At 43.7% G+C, this 25,231-nt stretch overlaps 1 protein-coding gene across 1 annotated transcript; it reads left to right on the forward strand.

The window, feature by feature from the left end:
- The first annotated feature begins 267 nt into the window (after nt 1-267).
- Nucleotides 268-16,471, forward strand: LOC147718190 (vomeronasal type-2 receptor 1-like). Its single transcript, XM_086966635.1, has 2 exons — nt 268-348; nt 15,599-16,471. The coding sequence occupies exons 1-2, from the start codon at nt 268-270 to the stop codon at nt 16,469-16,471; spliced, it is 954 nt and encodes a 317-aa protein (XP_086822761.1).
- Nucleotides 16,472-25,231: the final 8,760 nt, after the last annotated feature.

The following is a 25,231-nucleotide window of genomic DNA, read 5'->3' on the forward strand; positions in this document are numbered from 1 at the left end:
TTGCTTTAATTCACCATGTCCTCCTCTCCGGACTGTTAATTTGAACCCTTCGCTAGTATTGAGATCCGGTACTACAGAGACCTGCTGGGGTTACTCTTTGCTGTCGCTGAGGTGAATGAGAACCCCTATCTGCTGCCAAACATCACCCTGGCATTGAAGGTCTATGACTCCTGTCTGTCTGAGAAGAGAGCTGTGGAAGGAGTTCTTTCCATCCTCACTGGAAGGGACAAGCTGATTCCCAATTTCTCATGCCAGCCTCTGCCGATCATGCTTGGCTTTGTTGGTGCTGGTACATCTCCGAATTCCATCGCAATGGCTTCGATATTAGACCGCTACAGCATTCCTGAGGTACGGATTTTAGAGATATTGGAAGTGTGTAAATTGTCTTGGTTTGTTGTCATAGTTTTTGTGATCTTTACTTCCATCTCAATGTTGTCAGTGTAGCATGATCTTTATAAGAAATATGCACAAAGAAACAAGAAAAACACAGTGGCATATACATATCTTAATAGCATAATTTAAGGCCAAAGGAGTGGTGTTCGGTTGTGCTAAAGGTACACAGACAAAATATCGGGTTTTAAATATCGATATACAATAATATCGAAGTTTAAATATCGATGGGACAAAATATCGAAGGTAAGTAATATCGACAGTCTTAATATCGATATTAGTATGATATCAGTAATATCGAAGTTTTAAATATCGATGTCAATAATATCGAAATAAATAACTTCGATGTTACTAATATCAATTTTTAAATAAATTTAGTGTATATTATATTGTATTTATTATGTTTTATTATTTATTTTTAATGTAATTTAATTAAATATTGTCTTTTACTACTGTAGCGGGTTGTGGGTTTATAGGGGAATAGAGTGGGAAGTAATTTAATTATGTTAAATTAATTAATAATTAGTAGGAATTATTAATTAATTAATTGAGAAATAATTTTTAATTAATTTTAATTAATTGATTAATTGATAAATATGTTCTGTAGCGGGTTATGGGTTTATAGGGGAATAGGGTGGGAAGTAATTTAATAATAATTAATTAATTAATATATGTTTGTACATATTTTAATTAATAATTAATTGGTAATTAATTTATATTAATTAGTTAATTAATTAATATAATTTTGTACATATTTTTAATTATTAATTAGTTGGTAATTAATTAATATTAATTATTTAATTACATTAATTATAGTAATTGTTTTTATATATAATGTTTTGTTATTCTTAATTAATTAAATGGGAAAAATAATATTAATTATTAAATTAAATTAATTACAGCTATTGTGCTAATATATTTACTTTATTGTTATTGTTAATTAATAATTAATTGGTAATTAAATAAAATTAATTAATTTTGGGTAAAGGAGTATTTTTAGGGTTCAGGGTCAGTTTTCAGTTTTTGGGTAAAGGGGTATTTTTAGGGTTCAGGTTCAGTTTTCAGTTTTTGGGTAAAGGGGTATTTTTAGGGTTCAGGGTCAGTTTTGGGTTTTTGGGGTACAGGGATATTTTTAGGGTTCAGGGTCAGTTTTGGGTTTTTGGGGTACAGGCGTACAGGGTAAAAACAAAAAAATATTACATTAAATCAAATAAATAACATTTAAAAAAAATTACATTAAATTATTAAGTGTTTTATTTATTTTAAATGTATATGTATTAGTTTTAGTTTTAGTTTTAATATTTTTATTTAATATTTGTAAAATTATATGTATTTTAAAATTTTTACATTATTATTAATACATTTAAAAAAACGATATTTTTGATTCCGATATTTTTGTACTACGATATTATTTTTTCGATATTTTTGTACTTACCTTTATGAAGATAGGATTCCGATATTTTTGATGTCGATATTTTTGCTCCGATATTTTTGTATTTCGATATTCTGTCTGTCGATATTATGTCAGACATTCGTGCTAAAAGGGACCGACCTAGCAGAAAAAGGCAAAACAGAGGGATGAAAAATGTAAAACAGAGGGAAGTAGAATTAGCAGAAAAGGCTAAACAGATGGCAGATAAATGAGCTGAAAAGTAAAATGGAGGAAAGAAAATTAACGGGAAAAGGCAAAGCAGAGCGGAAGAGGGCAAAAGAAAGGGCATAAAACGTAAAATGGAGAGCAGACAAATAGGCAGAGAAGGTAAAATAGAGGACATAAAAATGAGCATAAAAGGTAAAGCAGATCAGGAAACGAGCATGAGAGGCATAACAGAGGGAGCAGGTAGAAAGCCGGCAGATGGCACCGGACTGCAGCATGCTGAACAAGAGAACTGTCGCAGGGGAAACTGACACAGGGACCTGCTCAATGAGGTCATGCTGCAGCCTCTATTAAGTAGTGTCTAGGGGAAGGGTGGTGCACTGGGTGGCAGGAGGATAGAAACAATGGGAGGAGCAAAGAAAAAGCAGACACATTCAAACAGAGGGCTGAGAAATTTGTAGAAATGGCAAAACAGAGAGGAAGAGGGCAAAACAAAGGTCAGAAAAGGCAAAACAGAGGGTAGAAAAACAAGCGGAATGACCAAAACAAAGCCCTCCCCACACTACCCTGCAGACCACCACTTTCCCATGGCTTTAAGCAATGCTGGCCTCCACAATGGTCTCAAAGGAGGAGTTGTGTACTTACTTTTAGATTAAAAAAAAAACATTGAAACTGTTGGTGTCGATAGAGAGGAAAATGACCCACACTGGGGTGGTGTGGCCCAGGTCTCTGTACTGGGGTGAATGTATGACATTGTTCTGCCATCTGTCCACCAACTATTGTTTTGCATTTGTCACCCCGAGTGTGCTGGGTATGCTCAGACATGAGTCCCATGCTCTCCACACCACTAGAGTCAAGCTATCCTGGCTGAAGACAGCTGATAGCAAGAAACCGGTCCTAGGATGCCTTATTCCGGTCCAGGAAAGTCATGGCTTGGCAGTTCGGGCTGGACTGTTCCCATGAGGTACAGGGTGAAGGCTGATTTGCATATGGACATGTCTGAACTGGGGTGGTGTGGAGTGCAAAAAAACGATGGCTTTAGGCCCAGATCTCTGTATTGGGGTGAATGTATGACATTGTTCTGCATTCTGTCTATCAACTGTTGTTTTGCACTACCCATGCACTTATCAATTCACTCAGGAACTATCCATGCACTCATGAAATAATCCATGCATTATTACCCTTCCACTCATACATTCACTGAGGTACTTCCTATACAGTCATCCAATCATCCAGACACTGCTCCTACACACATGCAATCACAAGGGCACTACCCATGTACTCATGTAATCACTTAGGTACTACTCTTTCAGTCAACCATTTACTCAGGCCCTGCCTCTGCACTCATTCATTCACTCAGGCACTACTTATGCACTCAACTATTCACTCAGGCACTATCCATGCACTTATCCCTTCACTCAGATACTATTTATACACTCATCCAATGACCCAGGCATTACCCTTGCATCCACCGTTTAAGTCAGGCACTACCCATATACTCATCCAATCACCCAGGCACTATTCATGCAATCATCGTAACACCCAGACACTACCCATGCACTCATGCAGTCACTCAGTCACTCAGGCACTACTTGTATACTCAAGCTTTCACTCAAGCACTACCCATATACTCAACCATATACTTAACCATTCTCTCAGGCACTAATATTGCACTCATCCAATGACCCAGGCTTTACCATTGCACTCATTCTTTCACTTAGGCACTACCCATGCACTGATCTAAGCACCTAGACATTACACTTGCACTCCTACAATCACCCAGGGAAAACTCGTAATTTCATGCAATCACTCAGGCAGTGCTCTTGCACTCAACCATTTACTCAAGCACTACCCATGCACTCATCCACTAATCCATCCACAATTCATACATTCATCCACGCACACATTTATGCAAGCAATCAGTTTCACATTCCCCCCGCCTATCTTTAACCAGTCTAGGTGATTCAATAAGAACATGTTTTATGTTTGTAAAATATTTTGAGATTTTTTTGTATTTTCAAACAATGTTTTATGTTTTTTGGTGCTTTTGACTTAAAAGAAAAACAACAAAGAAAGACAAGATCGTCAAACTCCCCAAAAAATTAACACTTGTGTGTTTTTAACAAGTTAATTATGACATGAATGCATTGCTCTCCAACACACAGGTTTGTTTGGATTTTCTTGCAGTGTATGCTAGCAACTGCAAGCTCAGGATAGATATGAGGCTGAGGTGTAGTGAGAAGTGCAGCACTTGATGTAGTTGATGTATTAGGTAGCCAGAAAGACGGTCACTCAGGCACTCGTCACCAGCCGACTGGACTACAGAAACACGCTCTACGCCGGAACCACAGCCAAACTTCAGTTAATTCCTTAGTGCATCCAGAATGCCTCCGCACGACTCGTCCTAGACATCCCCTGACACAGCCACATCTCCGCCCACCTGAGAGACCTGCACTGGCTTCCCGTCAGCAAGAGGATCACATTCAGGCTCCTCACCCACGCACAAAAGGCCCGCCACGACCTGGGCCCAAGTACCTCAACAACCGCCTGGCCTTCAACACGCCCACCCGTCAGCTACGATCAACCAGCCTCACCCTCGCTGCCGTTCCACGCATCCGCAAAGCCATCGCCAGGGGAAGATCCTTCTCCTACCTGGCAGCCAAGACATGGAACTCCCTCCCCATCCACCTCCGACTGACCCAAGATCACCTTTCCTTCAGGAAGCTCCTCTAGACCTGGCTCTTCTAGAAGTAGCGAACCCCCCCCGCCTTGAAACACTACCGGGTGAGTAGCGCGCTATACAAATGCCCATTATTGATTGATTGATTGATTGATTGCTCAGCCTAGGCAGCTTGCTCCCTCTTTTCATGCACCATCTCTTCTCTGGCCAATTGTTTCTAGGGGCTTTTTCATTGATAACGTACCACAAGAATATTTTATGTCCAATCTTCATCAAAGCACTCTTTGGCACAGAGTGCATGTAACGTTTCGGGCATTAACTTTTTCTCCCCCTCTGGCACTGTGAAAAAAGCCCACACAATATTCTCTTTCCTATTTTTCACAGGCTTCTCATCTTCCTCTGGATCAACCAGAAGTTTTTCTTCTGGATGACTGCATGCCATTGCAATGCAAGTCAAACCAACCAAAAAAATTGGAAATTGGAAGAGCCTACAAAAAAGACGTCCTGTCAGGAAGACACACCCAAAATAAGAGGTATAAAACAGGTGTTAGATCCTCCGTCTAACAGAATAAAAATCTTTTGAACCAATCAAAAGCTTTCGTTTTTATTTCCCGACAATTCGTTTACAGGATCCGCAACCGTTGCGCATAAGTCGTGCACCCTTAAAATTTGCTACATTTAATCTTAATTCTAAAGTATCAATTGCTGTTTATAAATTGTTTTTAAAATATGTTAATGAAAGTCTTTAAGCAAAATGGATATTTAAAGTTCCCACAGTGATATTTCATACTTTTAAAAGTTACGGGGAAGTCGCGACCCCTGCACCATCGCGGAAATACGTGCCAGCAGGGTTCGTAACCCCTACGTGAACGTGTTGCATAGATAAAAATGTGCTCTAAATGCGTAAAAGATATTTTACAACTACACTAATACTATTTTTTAACACTCAGGGGCAGACTTACAAGACCCTTGCACCACTTTTGGTTGGTTTCCCCTTAGTGTGTGACTCTTTTTGAAACAAAAAAGGACATCTTTATTCTAATCATACAATAATACATAATATATACTATAAAAAGTAATCATACAAAACTATACTTAGTAAAAAAAGGAAATAAAATTACTCCAAAATGCTGCATTTATATTTTTCTATTCATAATTCTGTCATATAATATCATAATGCAAACAAATTATGAATAATGGAGCAATATATAAAGTTACAAAAAATAGTAAAAGTTCAACTAAATTAACACTTTAAATCTTTAATAGTCTATGATGTATATATTTAAAAAAAGTGATAATAAATATTAAAGATTTAAAAAATCTATACAACATTTTGGAAAGAAAACTTAAAAAAAAACACTTACAAACATTTTTAAATGAAAGAAACACTTTAAAAAAAACATAGGGGCTCATTATGATGGCAGGCAGACTTGGTCCAATCGCCACCATAGTGGTGTTTAGGACCACCGGCCAGACAAGCGGCAGTCCCACCACTGCTATTAAGATGAACCTGACATACTGGCGGTTGCATCCTGGACCTTTGACATTGCAGGCGGTGCTGCTGGCTGCAGCACCATCCGCAATGTTAAAGGTGCTTGCACCACATTTCCCTGCACCACGTAGCTGGCACCACGCAGTGCCTGGCACTTGGTGCATGGAAATGCAGGTGGGTAGCATGGGTACCCCCCAGTGCTGGTACCCCACCCCTCGAGGGGGGTCCGCAAACCCAATCCCAGCCAGCCTTTCCATGACGACATCACTGCCATGGAAAGGCCTCTGAAAACCCACATCCATATATGGCGGACGGTGCCTGCAGATGGTGCATGGCTTGGCAGTTCAGGCTGGACTGTTCCCATGAGGCACAGGATCAGACTGATTTGCATATGGCCATGTCTGAAATGGGGTGGTGGAGTGAGCTAAAGAATGATGATGGATTAAACCCAGATCAATTGACTGGGGGTGAGTTTTTGATTTGCTCCAACTCTCCGTCCATCATCCCCTTTGGTATTGCTTTGCTAGGCACTGCCACCATATTAGTGGCCCTGCTCCATCTGGCAGACAATCAGTGCGATTGCCTCCAGCAAAAAAGCGGCGGATGGACTTTTCATCTGCTGCGGTACCCACTGGCATCCTAATCTGGAGGTGGGTAAATCACTGTGTGATGGTGGAAGAACCACCACTGCCGGCCCTGAAGTGGTGGTCCTTTCGCCATCATTATGAGCCCCTTAGACATTTTCCAAAAAAACATAGGTTTCAGGGACAATATACTTAGAGATTACCAGTTAAAAAACCTTAGAAATTCACTGAAAAAAATTGAGGTTTCAGGGACGTTATAGCTTGGCTGACATAAAACTCATCCAAAACACAAAATATTTGAGTCTGAGGAGGTGTATCAGATAGTAAGTAGATGATGTCATCAGTGACGTCATTTGAGATGTCATAAGTTATGTCACTGACCGTGTTATGTGGGATGTAATATGTGACGTTATCAGCAGTGCATTGCTGGGGTGCGAGTTATAGTTTGCTCAGCTGTTGTTAAATGGTGTAAATCCGTGCAGTAGTTCCTGAGAAAATCAAAAGTAAAAATATAGATATATCTATGGACGAAGTACGGTACGCGTACCGTCCGAGGACTATACGCGTACCATTACGAGCACCAGCTGCATGCTAATTGGCTATAAACTGTCGGTCAACACTCCAAACCAGGAAGTGTTGGCAGCCATCGTGTGTCTCGGTAGAACCGAGGCACAAGAAAACTGAAAAACAAGAGCACAAAAGGTGCAAAGTGGACAGGGTAGAAACACCCTGACCTCCTAGGCCTCCTCCGGGGGTCCCAAAAGGACCTCCTGAAGAGGCCCACACAATGTAGTATTTTTTTTTTAAATAACAGGATACGAGTACAGGACGTGTATCCAGCCCAAAAAATATAACAAAGCCTGATGAATTCCCAGGGGTATTGTGGATAATTGCAATGTGGGGCCCAGAGGGGACCCAGCCCCGGGGATCACCTCCCCCAGGGCTTTAATGTTATGAATGCGGGGGGGCTCATGGCCCCCCGCAGCCCCGGGGACCAACACCCCCTGGGGCTTCTTTTTATTATAATAATAGAGGCCCAGAGGGGCCCGCAGCCCCAGGGACCCCCACCCCCTGGGGCTTTAACATTATGTGTGTGGGGGGCTCACTGCTTCCCCACAGCTTCTTTTTTATTATAATAATGGGGGTCCAAGAGGGGCCCCGCAGCCCCGGGGACACCACCCCCGGGACTTCTATTTTTTTTAAATAAAAAAAACCTGGGTGGGGGGTTCAAGCCCTCCACAAGCCCCGAGGACCGCCACCTCCACGGGACACTACACATTTAAATTGGGGGGTCTGTGACGGACCCCTCAGCCCCGGGGACCACTACCCCCAGGACTTTTAAATGTTTGGAGGGGGGGCCGTGTGGCCACCCCCTCCTGGATCCTTGTGGTGGCCCTGCGGACAACCACCCCCCAGGTCCAGCTCCTGCAGTGTCCTGGGGTGCCAAACCCCGGGACACTCTAGTTTGCTATGGTAGGAAGGGAGCCTCACAGCTCCCGCCCTACCATAGCAAACTGCTTTTTTTTAAAAGAGAGAGCAGGAAACCTGCTCTCTCTTTCAAAAATCAAAGCCAAATGCTATTCTGCCCCCCTCCCTAAATAATGAAAAAAAAAAAGAGGAGGCAGGCTAGCCCTGGGGGATGGGGTCCCTGGGACTACAAGGGGCCTGAGGAGGGGGGCTATGCAGCCCCCCTCCTTAAAAATATAAAAAAATGTGGCCATGCCCCGGGGGATGGGGTCCCCGGGTTCTGGAATTAGCCATGGGAGGGGGGCTGCACAGCCCCCTTCCTGTTAAAAAAAAAAATAATATTTGGGGGTCAGGCCCTGGGGGAAGGGGTCCCCAGGCCCAAGTGCTACACAGCCCCCCTTCTTAAGAAAATAAACAAGATCGGGAAGGAGGCCACACACCCTCCCGGCACGACTCTGCAAATGCACCCCCTGGCGCGTTTGCAGAGGGGGAAGTAATTCCCCTTAAATACTGGGGGTCCCTGGGGGCCAAGTAGCCCACCTGGAACTAAGCATGGGCGGAAAATCCGTTCCGCTCGCGGATTTTGCGGTTTTTTTATGTAAATTCGCAATCCGCGAGATTCGCGAATTTCACGCAAAATCCGCAAAATCCGCGAGCAGCGGATTTTATGGCTTGCTCGCACTGTTCGCGTGAGTTTGCGGCTTCCCAGTTCAACTTCGCGCCCCGCGAATAAGCGCTAAATTGCAGAAATATGATTTTAGCAAAACTGAAACTACTTACCAGGTTCAAAAGTTCAAGCTCATCATTAGTAGCCATTTCCTGTAGTGCTTCCTGAGGGGCCCCTCCAGAGTTCAGTTGCCTACTTGCAACTATTATGTGACCCTGCTCTGACCCTCAGAATAGTTACACAAAGGTCCTGAATTACAGCTAAGGCAGACAAGCAGGAGCCAGGCTGGAAGTTCAAATCCAGTGACACATTAATCAGCCCCTAATTCATTATTGTCAGTTGGGGCAGGGCAGGTGTTGTAACTAATTTTGCAACAATGAAAGCACTTAGCAAGTGCAAAAGATCACTAATCAGGAAGCACTAAGGAAGCAGGTGCCAGCTAAAAAAATATTCTGTGACACATTAATCAGCCCCAAATTAATTCAGGTCACTTGAGGCAGGGAAGGTGTGCTTTGCTTTGCCGAAAATAATGTACACTGGACAACCAGAGGGTGCGGTGATGAAACAGAGGGTGGCATGGGTGGGCCAGAGGGTGGCATGAGTAGTCAGAGAGTGGCAGTGGTGACAGAGAGTGGCAGTGATGAAGAAGAGAGTCCCAAACAGGTTGGACACGTAGAAACAACAAGTTCGCAAAACCTGCGACCCGACAGGTAAGTTCGCGTTTGCGAAATTGTACAAAACCCTCGCGTACTGGCAGAAACCCGCGCTAACACCCAAAAAAAAAAATCCGCAAATTCGCGAGAATTCGTGGATTTTGCGGATTGCGAGTTCGCAAATCCGCAAAATTCGCGAACGCGAGATTTGCAAAATTCGCCCATGCTTACCTGGAACCTCCAGTATGCGCCAGGGGGCTGCGTTGCAGAAGGGTTTAATGAGGCCATGTCCCTTTTTACACTTCTCTGCAATGCAGCTCCCTGGCGCAGAGTCGAGGTTCCTGGTGGGCTAGTTGACCCCCAGTATTCAAGCGGATTTAATCCCCCAATTTAGAAAGCTCCACAGGGCGCGGTTACACAGTGGTTAAGGTAGGGGGCACTACTTGAAGTGCCAGATTGCACCACTCTGCAAACACGCCCCCTGGTGCTTTTTCAGAGTGGGAACTAATTCCCCTTGAATACTGGGGGTCCCTGGGGGGCAACTAGCCCATCACAAGACTCCAGTATGCGCCAGGGGGCTGCGTTGCAGAGACATGTAAAGAGGCCATGCCCTTTTTTACACCTCTCTGCAACACAGCCCCCTGGCACATACTGGAGGTTTCTGGTGGGCTAGTTGGCCCCCAGGGATCCCCAGTTTTCAAGGGGACTTAATCCTTCAACTTAGAAGCACCACGGGGCACGTTTGCACAGTGGTGAAGGTAGGGGGTGGGGCTTGAGGTGATGTGCGTGCAAACACGCCCTGTGGCGCGTTTTAAATTGGGGAATTAATTCCTCTTCTATCCAGGTATCCTCCAGGGGCCAACTAGCCCACCAGGTACCTCCAGTAGGCACCACGGAGCTGCGTTGCAGAGTGTTGTAAAAAGGGGCGTGGCCTCTGACCACCTCTCTGCAATGCAGCTCTCTGGGGTATACTGGAGGTACCTGGTGGGCTACGTGAACAACAGGGGACCTCAGGAATGAAGAGGAATTAATTCCCCAACTTAAAATGTGCCACAGGGTGTGTTTGCACACATTTCACCACAGGCACCGCCCTATACCTTCAGCATTGTGCAAATATTCCACTAAAATCAGCCGAACTACGAGTTCCAATTTACTCACCTGTTATCAGGAGTGACCTCAGTGCTGCAACTTTAAGCCAAGTACTGATCCTGAAAAGTAATTTCAATCGTACTTATCAGTTACTTGTATTTCTTTCCATAGGAATCCATTGTGTGGTTTTCACCAGAAGAGTTCCTAATTGTGGAGTTTTGGAACTTTAAAATATTCCGATAAAATCAGCAGAACTACGAATTACGATTTACTCACCTGTTATCAGGAGTGACCTCTGTGCTGCATCTTTAGCACAGCACTGACCCTGAAAAGTAATTCTACAAATACTTACCAGTAACTTGTATTTCCTTCCATAGGAATCCATTGTCTGGTTTTCACCAGAAAAGTTTCTAGGTGTCTATTTTCACAAATATTGGAGATGCACCAGTGCTGGATCCAGGATCCACCACTGAGTAAGAAAAAGTGATGATAGCACTACTTATCTGCTAAAGGAATTTCCTGCCATAGGATAACATTGGTGTTTCTAGGTGAAAACATTTCTATGTGTCAACTTTTAAAATACAATAATATTCCTTAAAAATCACTACCGTAACTAAAATGCTTTTACTCAACCGTTTCCAGGGTATGTCCAAGGACTGAATCTAGGATCCAACCCTGTGGTTAGAAAAGTAATCCATAAAGTAACTAATTGCATTTAACTAGAAATTCACATTGAGGTCAATGTTGCATTGTGTTTTAAATTGTGTTGCCCATTGCACCAACTGTAACTACTGTACTTAAAAGTCTATTGCCTATTTGCTAAGTATTTAAACTAAAGTCATTCATTCTGAAAAAGTATATTTTGAATAGTAATGTATAATGTAATTTAAAAAATAAAATATCTAAAAATAAATAGTTAAAAAAATGTAGTAAATCAGTATCAAAAAAATAAAAATAACAATTATTACATTTAAAAATTGTCATTTACAAAACCTTCGAAATTCACTGAAAAACCCATAGGTTTCGTGCCTGATATAGTTAGGAATTAGCATTTAAAAAACCTTTGAAATTCACTGAAAAAACCATAGGTTTTAGGCCTGATATAGTTAGGAATTTCAATTTAAAAAACCTTAAAAATTCACATTGAAATTCCTCCGATATAGACAGTTGTACTCAGAATATCTCACGCACTAGCAATCCACTGCTGATGATGTCCGATATTACATCATTCATGACATGGTCAGTGACATCACTGATGACATCTCAAATGGCATCACTGATGACATCATCCAGTGAATGTGGTTTGGTTCGTTATTTAAATATGTATTATATATATAGCAATTTGCATTGAAAAAATGAGTGGACATTAGCTCTGCACTCTGAAAACTGCATTTTTAAATCACTCTTACAAGGAATATTTTACTAATATGTAATGAATATGTGTGTAATGAGGTTGTATAAGAAATGTAAAGAAACACACATGTATAATTTAATATTATTACAAATTTAGTGCAAGCACCCTTCATGATAATGGCCAAATACACAAACATGTACATTAATCCTAAAATTCGAAATGTTTTTATGCAGGAGTGTTTAATTGTTTTTAGTAATTTCTCAAAATATATACATGTGCATTACACATTATTGGAATACATTTCATTTAAGGAAATGTAGAAATTGCATTATACAAGCGAAAGCATTTGTTGTTCAATAAATGTAAAATCAATGTTAGTTCTAAACTTAAAACATCTTATATTTATAAAAGTTTCACATTTCCCCTTGTCCAGTGTATTTTCTGTACATAAATACATTTTGATTTACTCTTAATTTTTGTAAGGTGTACTGCATATATGTTTTGTTTATCACTTCACAAGTAAGAATAACACACACACGGATTCAATTGAATTCAATTCAAAGATTAACTTTATTTGGTTTATCACAACTCTAAAGTGTACACTATAAGAAAGAGAATGGCAATCTAGATTAAAAAATTAAAAATACATTTTCTTAACATTTTGCCTCTTAAAAAATAAATAAATCATCTTTCCAGTCACAGCTTTGACTATTCATTTTTTAGGCGTAAAGACTCTACTAATGTCATGAATAATACACCACGGAATATTAGAATGTTCGAAGTGGCACCCATCCAAGTTGTTACCGCCTGTCTGCAGGTTTGAATTTTTAGGGTATATAGAACTTGTTTCAGCAGTTTTCTTCTTTCCTCTTTTACTGCCTCACACGTGCACATTAGATAGAGCAAGCTTTCCGTGTGGTACCCGCATAGGCGGCATGTCTTGGCTTGCTGTTTGATTTTCCAGGAAGGAATCAGGTCTTTTGAGCAGTGGTCGCCCAATCTGTATGCCATGAATTTCGCTTTTAACGATAACCGAAAGTGAGCTAAACTTAAAACATCTTATATATATAAAAATTTCACATTTCCCCTTGTCCAGTGTATTTTCTGTACATAAATACATTTTGATTTACTCTTAAGTTTTGTAAGGTGTACTGCATATATGTTTTGTTTATCACTTCACAAGTTAGAATAACACACACACGTATTAACACCTAAAAAATGTTTTTTTGTGTAAGTGTTCATTGTCATGATGAAAGCTTACACCGAAATTTCTAGGTCCATTAAAATATTTTTAGCACTAACGTTTGCACCATACAAATATTTTATTTAAAAAAGCTTTGTCTTTACTTCCTTAAATGTAAGTAATTATACGTACCTTACATTTTCTTCACTGAAATTGTTAATAATCAATAAATTGTTAATGAATATTAATGGCAGGAGAAACTGTCTAAAAATAAACTATTTTTAATTATAAATAAGTTACTTCTTTGAAAGCTTTTATTCATAACATATTATAAAGGGAGGGCAAACATGATATTCCACTGATACTTGACTCCTACACAAAGAGTAACCTCCTCAGGAAGGGACACAGAGCAAGTACCTCAAGGATCTTTCTTGGGAGAGGTGACTCTAGGTTTGACAGGGGTTAGGAACAGGTAAGAAGTGAATTCGGGAGGAGGAGTATGGGTAGGAATAGTGATAGAGCATTGGGTTTAGGAGGTAGAGTGAGCTGGGTGGGTGATGTGTGTTTCTGCATGTTTTGCAGTTTTATGTAGATCTTGTGTATGTTTGGTAAGTAGGTTTTGATGTGCATTTTTTGGCAGGTGTCTAGTGTTCGGATGAGTGTGTGTTTGGTTTTAGAGAGTGTTGTTTTGTGTGCAGGTGTGCTTATGTATGAGCGTTTTGTTTTGAATGAGTATGCTGAGGTGATTGGTATCGTTGTGGTGCATGTGTCTGTATGTTTTGCAGCTGCATGCGGGTCTGGTATATGTTTGGATGTGTGTGGTTTGCCTGGTGTCTGGTATTCTTGGACCCGATTCACAAAAGTAATCAGGGACAAAATCCTAACTTTACGTCTTTCAGTATTCACAAAGGGCATTTAACCCCTTGCATGCTGATGACGGAGCGGTTCCATCATCAGCTACAGGTGAGCTGTGCTGATGACGGAACCGTTCCGTCATGACTCCGCCCGCGCAAGGCGGAGTCAGCATGGGCGGGGAATTCCCGCCGCACGCAAGGGGTTAAGGATAGTAAAATTAGGATTTTGACTTAGTTAATCTTAAGTGTTGGTCTTAAGTTAAATCTCGCATCTTCAAAGTATAACCTTGTTGACCAGTATTCACAAGCTAGAATCTGTACAAGTCAGTCACCTTCTTCAGTGAAAACACCAACCTTCTAAATCTTTTTTCAATATAGTCTTGGGAGCTTCTTTTGCTTTTTTCATTTCAAATGTTTCAATGGTGTCACCGACCATTTCTTTTGAATGCAGAGGACAAATGCTAACATTTTCATAAATCTCCTCTCAACTGGATGTGTCCACTTTTTTATTTTGGCCACTTGAAACTAATGTTCCATCTTGTACACACGTTGTATCTTCATCAACATCAACATTCTTATAAAAAATATTATTTTGTATCAGGTATAATGCTGCATTTCTAACTTTAGTAATTTTTAGATGTTTTTAATATTTGCTACAACACCATTTACTAGAATAACTAGTGGTTCATTGTCAACACCAATAATTTGAATATTCTGCTTAAGCCCTGAAGGTGAGTAAACAACTCTTTCTTTAAGGCTTTTTTATAAATCAGTTTATGGCAGCATACCTGTCTGAAGCTCCATATGAACTATGGCAGGGAAAAGGTGTACAGATTGAATTGGAATAGACCCATAAGCATTTAAATCTCCCTGTTCTTGACAAATAAGTACTAACTCTAAGTTGTTGTGTACTGCTCTAGCTGGCATTTTTGTTTTCTTCTAATTTGTTATAAAAGTAATTTCATATAACTTGATCACTGGGCAAATCAAATTGTTCCTCTACAAGTACATAAAAAGCCTATTGTTGCCACTTATCATTGTTTTCTTTTCCCCTCTTTAAATATAAATCAACTTTTCTAGTTTGACTATTGTTGTGAGTGTTTTTTCAGAGGAAACTATATTCAACTTTATAATTTCTTCTACAAAGTTTTCAGTAGTGATTTCTATGTTATGTTCTACAACATCTACAGATATCAAGTCCTCACTTTCCCTAAACTCCTGATTCTGGACCAAGGAAAAAAAACTGTGCCTAATCACAAACATTCTCTACATCTGCTTCTGTACCATGCAAGAGACCTGTATTGAATTCTTCTAAACATAGTGCGGGAGTGTTGATATAGTAAAGTCTCCTTATTAACTTTCGCATTTCAGTTTGGTGCACTGCTAACATTCTGAAATGATGATTGGTTTTTTGACACACTTTCTTTGATAAGCAAGCCAGAGACTGCCCCTGTGAGTTACTATTCTCTCTCATTTTTATAGTATAATCTGTTCAACATAGTAATCTTTTGTATGATACTTCTATCTAGAAATGTATAAAATATCCTAGGATGTAAAGTATTTGTCTGTTCTTTGTGCTTCTTTTTAGATCAGTTATGGAGCAGTGCACGATGCCCTGAGTGACAAAGCTCAGTTCCCATCTTTTCTACGCACTGTTCCACCCATGAGACCTCAGGCTACGGCATTAGCACTGTTAGTGCGCCACTTTGGTTGGACTTGGATAGGACTAATAACTGAAGATGTTGACATCTACTACATGTGGAGCAAGGATCTGATGGAAGATTTGAAGAGTGTAGGTGTCTGCATCTCATTCTGGGTAAAAATACAGGGCAATTTCCCAAAGGAAAATGTGAGGAGCATCGCTGAGAGTATAAGGAGCTCCTCTGCCAGCGTTATTGTCTGTGATTGTTATGAGATGGAACTTAGACCTCTTCTGCAGGAGCTGAATGATTTGAATATAACTGATAGAATGTGGATTTTCTCAACTAGTTTAGTGATATCTCCAGAATATTTTCCAAGATCATTTTGGATACTATTGAATGGTTCCCTGGTAATGGCGCTCCATGCCCCAGACATGCCTGAAATCAAGCCTTTCTTAGAGAGTCTTCACCCTCACAGGTTTCCTGAAGATATTTTCATCCATTCCTTCTGGGAGGCAGCGTTTGGGTGCAAGTGGTCAAACAATGCCAGCTCTTTAGGATCAGTGGAAGCCAAGGATGGGGAGCTGCAGTGCACTGGAACAGAGGTGTATGAAGATCTAGAGTCAATGTTTGCATTGTCTGACATGAGTTATACTTATCACACAGACCTGGCAGTGTATGCCCTGGCACACGCTCTGCAGGACCTGATCTCATGCACACCTGGGAGAGGACCCTTCCAGAACAGCAGCTGTGCCGAGATGGAACATCCAAAGCCCTGGCAGGTAGGGGATACTGATGTATTTATTGCTGTTTTTTGTTGATTGAGAAACTACTATGGGCTGCATTAGAGTGCCTGAAGACAGATCTATACACATTTGACATTTAGGGTATTGTTTCAATATATAAGATGAGCTCAATAATCAGTGCTTGAAGAAAGTGTTAGACTATGAAGAAATATCAAATTCTACCACTGAGAGTGTGAGGGTCAACCAGGCAGGAACCTTCCTAACTGTCCAGAGAATGGAGGGTATTTTAGGGGACATCTAGAGAAAAAACTGAAGTCTAAATCTGCTAGAGCTCAATACCCAGGAATAACCTAGGGCAGAGCCTCTCTTTACCGTTATCCCAGAGAAAAATCCTGAATGATCCATAGACTTGGGCTGCCTACACTTCCTATGGCATTCACATGTCTGTTGTGACCTGATCAATCAAACAATCGATCAATCAATCAATCAATCAATCAATCAAACAATCTGGGCGATGTACAGCTAATCTACTCCCTGATGAGGGTTCAAGATGCTAGGGGAAGGGGTGGAGGGGACTGCTGCTCCGTCTGGGTTCACTCAAAGAGCCAGGTCTTGAGATCCTTCTTGAATGGTGTCATCTACAGGGATAGCCTGAGAGTCGGGGTGTTCTAGGTCCTGAGATCCTTCTTGAATGGTGTCATCTACAGGGATTGCCTGAGGGTCAGGGTGTTCCAGGTCTTGAGATCCTTCTTAAATTGTTCATCTACAGGGATCGCCTGAGGGTCAGGGAGTTCCAGGTCTTGAGATCCTTCTTGAATTGTGTCATCTACAGGGATCGCCTGAGGGTCGGGTGTTCCAGGTCTTGAGATCCTTCTTGAATTGTGTCATCTACAGGGATCACCTGAGGGTCAGGGTGTTCCAGGTCTTGAGATCCTTCTTGAATTGTGTCATCTACAGGGATCGCCTGAGGGTCAGGGTGTTCCAGGTCTTGAGATCCTTCTTGAATTGTGTCCTCTACAGGGATCGCCTGAGGGTCAGGGTGTTCCAGGTCTTGAGATCCTTCTTGAATTGTGTCATCTACAGGGATTGCCTGAGGGTCAGGGAGTTCCAGGTCTTGAGATCCTTCTTGAATTGTGTCATCTAGAGGGATCGCCTGGGGGTCGGGGTGTTCCAGGTCTTGAGATCCTTCTTGAATTGTGTCTGTGTTACATCCTGTTTTCATTTCTTCTTTGTCCTTCCTTAGTGTTTCTCATTTCTATCTCTGCATGTCTCTATGATGTCATCTGTGTTCCAATTGTATTTGCTTGAAAGCTGGAACAGTTACATCTGGAGGCTGAGCTGAAGTCCATCTGCTCCTGGTGGGGTCTTTCCTATCATTATACAATCTTATTCTATTTATCTACCTGACCTGATTTTATTCTACAATAAACCTAAATTGTTACATATACTGGATTTATGGACATCAATTTATTACAATCATCTACAGGGATCGCCTGAGGGTCAGTGTGTTCCAGGTCTTGAGATCCTTCTTGAATTGTGTCATCTACAGGGATCGCCTGAGGGTCGGGGTGTTCCAGGTCTTGAGATCCTTCTTGAATTGTGTCATCTACAGGGATCGCCTGAGGGTCAGGGTGTTCCAGGTCTTGAGATCCTTCTTGAATGGTGTCATCTACAGGGATCGCCTGAGGGTCGGGGTGTTCCAGGTCTTGAGATCCTTCTTGAATTGTGTCATCTACAGGGATCGCCTGAGGGTCAGGGAGTTCCAGGTCTTGAGATCCTTCTTGAATTGTGTCATCTACAGGGATCGCCTGAGGGTCAGGGTGTTCCAGGTCTTGAGATCCTTCTTGAATTGTGTCATCTACAGGGATCGCCTGAGGGTCAGGGTGTTCCAGGTCTTAAGATCCTTCTTGAATGGTGTCATCTACAGGGATTCCCTGAGGGTCGGGGTGTTCCAGGTCTTGAGATCCTTCTTGAATGGTGTCATCTACAGGGATCGCCTGAGGGTCGGGGTGTTCCAGGTCTTGAGATCCTTCTTGAATGGTGTCATCTACAGGGATTGCCTGAGGGTCGGGGTGTTCTAGGTCTTGAGATCCTTCTTGAATGGTGTCATCTACAGGGATCGCCTGAGGGTCGGGGTGTTCCAGGTCTTGAGATCCTTCTTGAATGGTGTCATCTACAGGGATCGCCTGAGGGTCGGGGTGTTCCAGGTCTTGAGATCCTTCTTGAATTGTGTCATCTACAGGGATCGCCTGAGGGTCGGGTGTTCCAGGTCTTGAGATCCTTCTTGAATGGTGTCATCTACAGGGATTGCCTGAGGGTCGGGGTGTTCCAGGTCTTGAGATCCTTCTTGAATGGTGTCATCTGCAGGGATTCCCTGAGTGTCAGGGTGTTCCAGGTCTTGAGATCCTTCTTGAATGGTGTAATCTACAGGGATTGCCTGAGGGTCAGGGAGTTCCAGGTCTTGAGATCCTTCTTGAATTTTGTCATCTACAGGGATCGCCTGAGGGTCGGGGTGTTCCAGGTCTTGAGATCCTTCTTGAATTGTGTCATCTACAGGGATTGCCTGAGGGTCAGGGTGCTCCAGGTCTTGAGATCCTTCTTGAATTGTGTCATCTACAGGGATCGCCTGAGGGTCAGGGTGATCCAGGTCTTGAGATCCTTCTTGAATTGTGTCATCTACAGGGATTGCCTGAGGGTCAGGGTGTTCCAGGTCTTGAGATCCTTCTTGAATTGTGTCCTTTACAGGGATCGCCTGAGGGTCGGGGTGTTCCAGGTCTTGAGATCCTTCTTGAATTGTGTCATCTACAGGGATTGCCTGAGGGTCAGGGAGTTCCAGGTCCTAAGATCCTTCTTGAATTGTGTCATCTACAGGGATCGCCTGAGGGTCGGGGTGTTCCAGGTCCTGAGATCCTTCTTGAATTGTGTCATCTACAGGGATCGCCTGAGGGTCGGGGTGTTCCAGGTCTTGAGATCCTTCTTGAATCGTGTCATCTACAGGGATCGCCTGAGGGTCTGGGTGTTCCAAGTCTTGAGATCCTTCTTGAATTGTGTCATCTACAGGGATCGCCTGAGGGTCGGGTGTCCCAGGTCTTGAGATCCTTCTTGAATTGTGTCATCTACAGGGATCGCCTGAGGGTCAGGGTGTTCCAGGTCTTGAGATCCTTCTTGAATTGTGTCATCTACAGGTATTGCCTGAGGGTCGGGGTGTTCTAGGTCTTGAGATCCTTCTTGAATTGTGTCATCTACAGGGATTGCCTGAGGGTCAGGGTGTTCTAGGTCTTGGCGTCAAGGTAGGAGAAGGATCTTCCTCCGGTCCTTGTCTTGTGGGACAGAAGCAAAGGCCAGTTGGGTGGAGCTGTGGTGTCTGGCGGGTACACTGGTCTAGCATTGAGTAGGGCTTTGTTGGTGTGAGTGAGGAGATTGAAGGTGATTCTTTTGTTGTCTTCGAGCCAGTGCAGTTTGCACAGGTGTTCAGTGATATGGGCTCAGCAGGGGATGTTGAGGATCAGTCTGTCTGCAGCGTTTTCTATAGTTTCTTGAGCAGTTTCTGGGTAATGCCTGCAGAGTGCTATGCTGTAGACGAATCTGCTGTTGATGAGTGCATGTGTGGCCATCTTTCTGGATTCAGTGGGGATCCATCTGAAGGACTTCTGAAGCAGGCATCGAATGTGAACACATGAGGAGGATAGGCTCCCAGTCTACAGGAGAATGACCTTTAAACTCCTCTCTCGTGCCTACAATGCTCTTCATGATGAAGGGCCAGCATACCTGAACCACTTCCTCACATTCCACATACCCGCCTAACAACTCCGCTCTGCCCAGCTATCCCTTGCCTCAGTCCTCAGAATCCACAAGACCAGACTAGAACGGGAGGAAGTTCATTCTCCTACCTCTCTGCCAATACCTGGAACACCCTGCCCCTCCATCTCAAGCAATCCACGTCGCTGACACAATTCAAGAAGGACATCTAGACGTGGCTCTTCGAATGAACCTCCACCCAGTGCGAACATCAGCCCTCACCCCCAGTGCCTTAAGACACTCACAGGTGAGTAGCCGTGTTATACGAGCCCCTGATTGATTGATTGATTTATTCTTGTGGCCGAGGGCTCATTAGTGAGGGAGAGGATCTTCTGGGTGTTGCCCACATAGGAGATGATCTTGTCTGTGAGTAACCCTGGGCGTAGGACTACGCAACGCTCAAAGAGCGTGCGGAGTTTGCACTACTATGCACTACGCGACTTGCACGTAGTACAGTTCAGAAATGTGTAACAGGCATTTTTTGCTTGCTTGGGAACCTCAACGTCAAGTTGGTGAGCACGAGTGAGAAAAATCAACATCCCAGTGAGAACTCCCAGTGAGATTTTCAAGGCGGGGAGATCAGGTTTCTTGCAATGAGAAACTACCAGACTGCGTTGGGAAAGTTGCTGTTCGAGTACAAATCTACTCAAGTAGAAGAAAACGAACGCTTGCACTGTGCAAGATGCCGTTTGCAATGATTGCACAGTGCGGACAAGCATCTGGCACTATGCAATCAGTGCAAAAGCATTTTCCCTACCACACTACGCAGTTCGTGTAGCTACGCATAGCGTGCGTATTGCAAAGTGCACTTCGCGTAGCTACGCTCAGTGCTACTACACAAACTAAGCCGAGGGTTTCTGATGATTGCCGTGTGGAGGGCCTTGTAGACTTGGAAGAGGGTAGGGTTCAGGACACCCCACTGCTGATCTGTGTACATTAACCGTGGGCGTATGACTACGCAACGCTCAAAGAGCATGCGTAGTTTGCACTACTATGCACTACGCGACTTGCACGTAGTACAGTGCAGAAATGTGTAACAGGCATTTTTTGATTGCTTGCGATCCTCCATGTCAGGTTGGTGAGCACGAGTGAGAAAAATCAACATCCCAGTGAGAACTCCCAGTGAGATTTTCAAGGCTGGGAGGTCAGGTTTCTTGCAATGAGAAACTACCAGTCTGCGTTGGGAAAGCTGCTGCTCGAGTACAAATCTACTCAAGTAGAAGAAAACGAACGCTTGCACTGTGCAAGATGCCGTTTTCAATGATTGCACAGTGCGGACAAGCATCTGGCACTGTGCAATCAGTGCAAAAGTATTTTCCCTACCACACTACGCAGTTCGCGTAGCTACGCATAGCGTGCGTATTGCAAAGTGCACTTCACGTAGCTACGCTCAGTGCTACTACACAAACTAAGCCCAGGGTTTCTGCTGATTGCGGCGAGGGGGGTCTTGTAGACTTGGAAGAGTTTAGGGTTCAGGACACCCCACTGCTGATCTGTGCATTCGGTGCAGAAAGGATTTAGTTTGACTCGTCGAGTTCGGCCAGAGAGGGAGGAGTGGATTCTATCCAGGGCATTGCGGCGGATGCCAGAGTCGTGGAGTCTCATGATTAGGGTACAGTGAGGGACTGCATCAAAGGTGGCTGAGAGGTGTAGTAGGTTCAGGGCTGCCATTTTTCCCTGGTCTAGGAGGGTGCGTATGTCATCAGTGGCAGCGAGGAAACGGTTTCAGTGCTGTGATTGCTTCAGAAGCTGGTTTGGAATATGTCCATGATGTGGCGACTATTGCTGGGAAGGGGAGCAGGGGTTTGGAAGGATGTTTTTGAGGTCTTTCAGGGAAGCGGACTGCTTTTTCAGCAGTGGGTGGATCTCGGTGTGTTTCCAGTCATTAGGGAAGGTGACGGTATTGACGGAGCAGTTGATGGTGTGCTGTAGTTCTGGTGCAATGGAGGTGGCTGCTCTGTGAAATATGTGGTGCGGACAGGGGTAAAAGGGGGCTCTGGAGTGTAAGCTCCTCATGGTATTAAGTGTATCATCTCTGGTGAGTGGGGTCTAGTTGAGCGGGGTATGTTTGGGTGCGGTGTGGTTGGGAGTGGTGATGTTGGGCTTGGTGGCAGGGTCTGTCTGATCCTATGGTGGATGTTGATGCCAACTTTGTCAGCAGAGTTCTTGGGTGGGGGGATGTCCAAGGTCTCGCTGCTGGACCTGGCATACTCCTTGGCGATGGTGAAACGTTTGTTACTGTTGTGAGAGTTGGCATGGATTCTGTCTTAGAGGGCTGTTTTTTTGTGATTTTGAGTAGGAGGTGGTATGCAGTGGCAGTGGTTTTGAAGGCTTTGTGGGTTTATGGGGTTCTGTTGTTCCTCCATCTCTTCTTCAGTCATCTGCAGATAGGTCAGGTCTTGCAGAAATTGGGAGTGAACCAGCTGGCTTTCTAGGTGTGTAGTTTGTCAGAGGCATTCTTGAGGGGGCCTGGGCATTGGTGCAGTTGGGGGTCCAATGGTGGAGCTTGCAAGCTGAGGTTTTGGTTTCTGCTGGGGGTGACGGGTGGTAGCGCTAAGAGGGAGGGTGAGATGTTCCTCAGTGATCTTGTTCCAGCTGATGTGCTTGGGCAATGGGTGCAGTGGTATATGGTGGGAAAGATGAAGATGAAGTGCAGGTGGTCATAGATGATATTCCTGCCAGTGTAGAAGGCAGGGTCAAGCGGGACCCACTGTACAGGTAGGCATGGTGACTAGCAGCTTCAGTCCGATGTTGGTGAGGTTCTGCACAAGGGAAATCGTTTTTTGGTTGTGGGGGCTATCCAGGTAGAAGTTGAGGTAACCAAGTAGGATATACTCAGTGGATGCAAGGGCCTATGTTGCGCTGGTGTTGCTGAAAGGTAGGCCAGCCAGAGGGCTTATAGATGAGAGTTACATGGAGGGTGGTGTCAGGGTTGGTATGGACCTGGAAGTGGAGATGGTCCATGGTTTTCATTGGCTCATCCAAGTGGGAGGTAAGGTAGAAGGAGTCCTTGTGGGCGATGGTGATGCCTCCTCCTGGTTGGTTAGTACAGTACTTGCAGGTGTTTTCATAACGGTCCGGGATGACGCTTGGGAATTCCGGCCCTGAGCTGGGATTGGTCAAAGTTTCTGTGAGTCGAAGAAGTCCCAGATTTCTGTGGCATTTTTGTGGTGGGAGCACATGTTGAGGAAGATGCAGTTGAGCCCATTGGGTGTGCTGGTGGTTGGCTGAGCAGCGAGAAGAGCTGGTGAGTTGTTATAGGTGACGGTGTGGGTGCTGTTCTGGTATAAAAAGGGTCCTTGGGTGCCCTTCTGAGCTGTTAGGTCGCAGCCAGCATGGTGTCCTGTGTTGAGGTAGAGGAGGGTGCCTACTTATATTGATGGACAGTCTGACAGCCAGTGTCCGTGGCACTGGGCGTGGTCCTGGTGGAGACAGCCACAGACAGGCTTGCCTTTGAAACGCCAGTGGCGCAAATGCACAGCAGACTCCGGGTCATGGGGGATTGCAAGGGTGCTGGAAAAAGTGAGAGAAGGCAATGGAAATGTAGAAGAAAAACTAAATAAAGGCAGAAGCATAATCAATAATAAAAGAGCAGATTTTAACTCAAATGTAGTAAAAGCAGAAAAGAGAGACGGATGGGCAGCCCTCGCAGCTGAGAAGTTATGCTCTGCTACTAGACCACCAGGGATGAGGCGCAGGCAGGGGAAGGAGGGTGGATGAGGGCCTCAAACTACTGACCAGTGGTTCAACAGCAGCAACAGGGGCAGCAGCAGATACCACACGGAGCATGCCATGAAGGGAGCAGAGGTGGATAAGGGAAGTGTGGAGCAACATAACCTCAAATTACCACCTCGCAGCATCAAATCACATGATCAGGGAGTCCTAAAGGGAATTAGGATCCTGTGAAGTACCTAGAGGATGCTTTGAGGAGATAAATGACTCGACCTGCTTTGGAGGGGCTGGGGAGAAGGAGCATAGGTACATTGAAACTTAAAATATTTAGGCCCAGATTTTTGAGCTTTTGGTACCTTGTTGCTGTGGCCGCATTAAAAGCAAAGGGCAGGAAGGATCCATATCTATACAATACAGCCCACTATCCCACTATGCTTGTGCAGCTGTGTCTGCCCAGCACTGACTCAGGGACCGTTTCACTATGGTGCAACGGTGTCTGCAGGCAGGAATGTTTTTTGTGCAGGAAGGGTCATGTTCCTACATTAAAAAATACTGGGAGGCCGTTTGCTCTTTTGCTTTGTGCTGCATTTTGCAGCACACTTAGAAAGAGGAAAACACAAGGAGAAATAAAGATGGTTCACCTCACTGTGCCTCCTCTGGGGAAGTGTAAGGTTTGGTACATCCCCAGGTTTACAGACTCTTGTAAATCTGGGGATGCATCAAAATCCATGGGTGCTGTGTGGGAATACCCGCTGCAATGCTCATGGAACGCCTCGCAGAGTAAGGCCGTAAAGTGATTCGTGCTGGCTTGCCTTACTCCATATGAATGAGGCCATTCCCAGCCAAGCAAAGTGGCTTTGCCTGGCCAGATATGGTTGAAAGTTTTTCACTGCCATTGTGTCACTAAACGTGACACAGGGGAACCCTTCCCACTAAGGAACCGGGGTCATAGTTATATAGGAAAAACAGTGGCTCCTGTGGAATGATATACCACGAGGTTATGATACATAAGCACAATCATAATATAGAGGGTTAGATAATGGTAGAGCGCAAAGGAACCACTAACACACCGATTCCAGTGTAGTATATTTGATAAATTCAGATGTCCATTCAACATTTGTCCTGAAGAGACCCCACATTGTTTCGAGGGTCGAAACGCCATCGACAAACAGAAGAACCGAACAATTTTCCCAGCACATATCGTTGTATATAGCTGCTGTTCACATGGAGTTATTTTGATAATGGTCGACTTGTGCCAACTGTGGAAATCTTGTATATAATATTCACACTGTCACTTAGGTTTAGGTTCCCTTTGTCACTTGGGACACTATGCACACATGTTGTTTGAATGTATAATGCTTACTC

This window comes from Lissotriton vulgaris, chromosome 4_1, assembly GCF_964263255.1.
Source record: "Lissotriton vulgaris chromosome 4_1, aLisVul1.2, whole genome shotgun sequence".
Lineage (NCBI taxonomy): Eukaryota > Metazoa > Chordata > Amphibia > Caudata > Salamandridae > Lissotriton > Lissotriton vulgaris.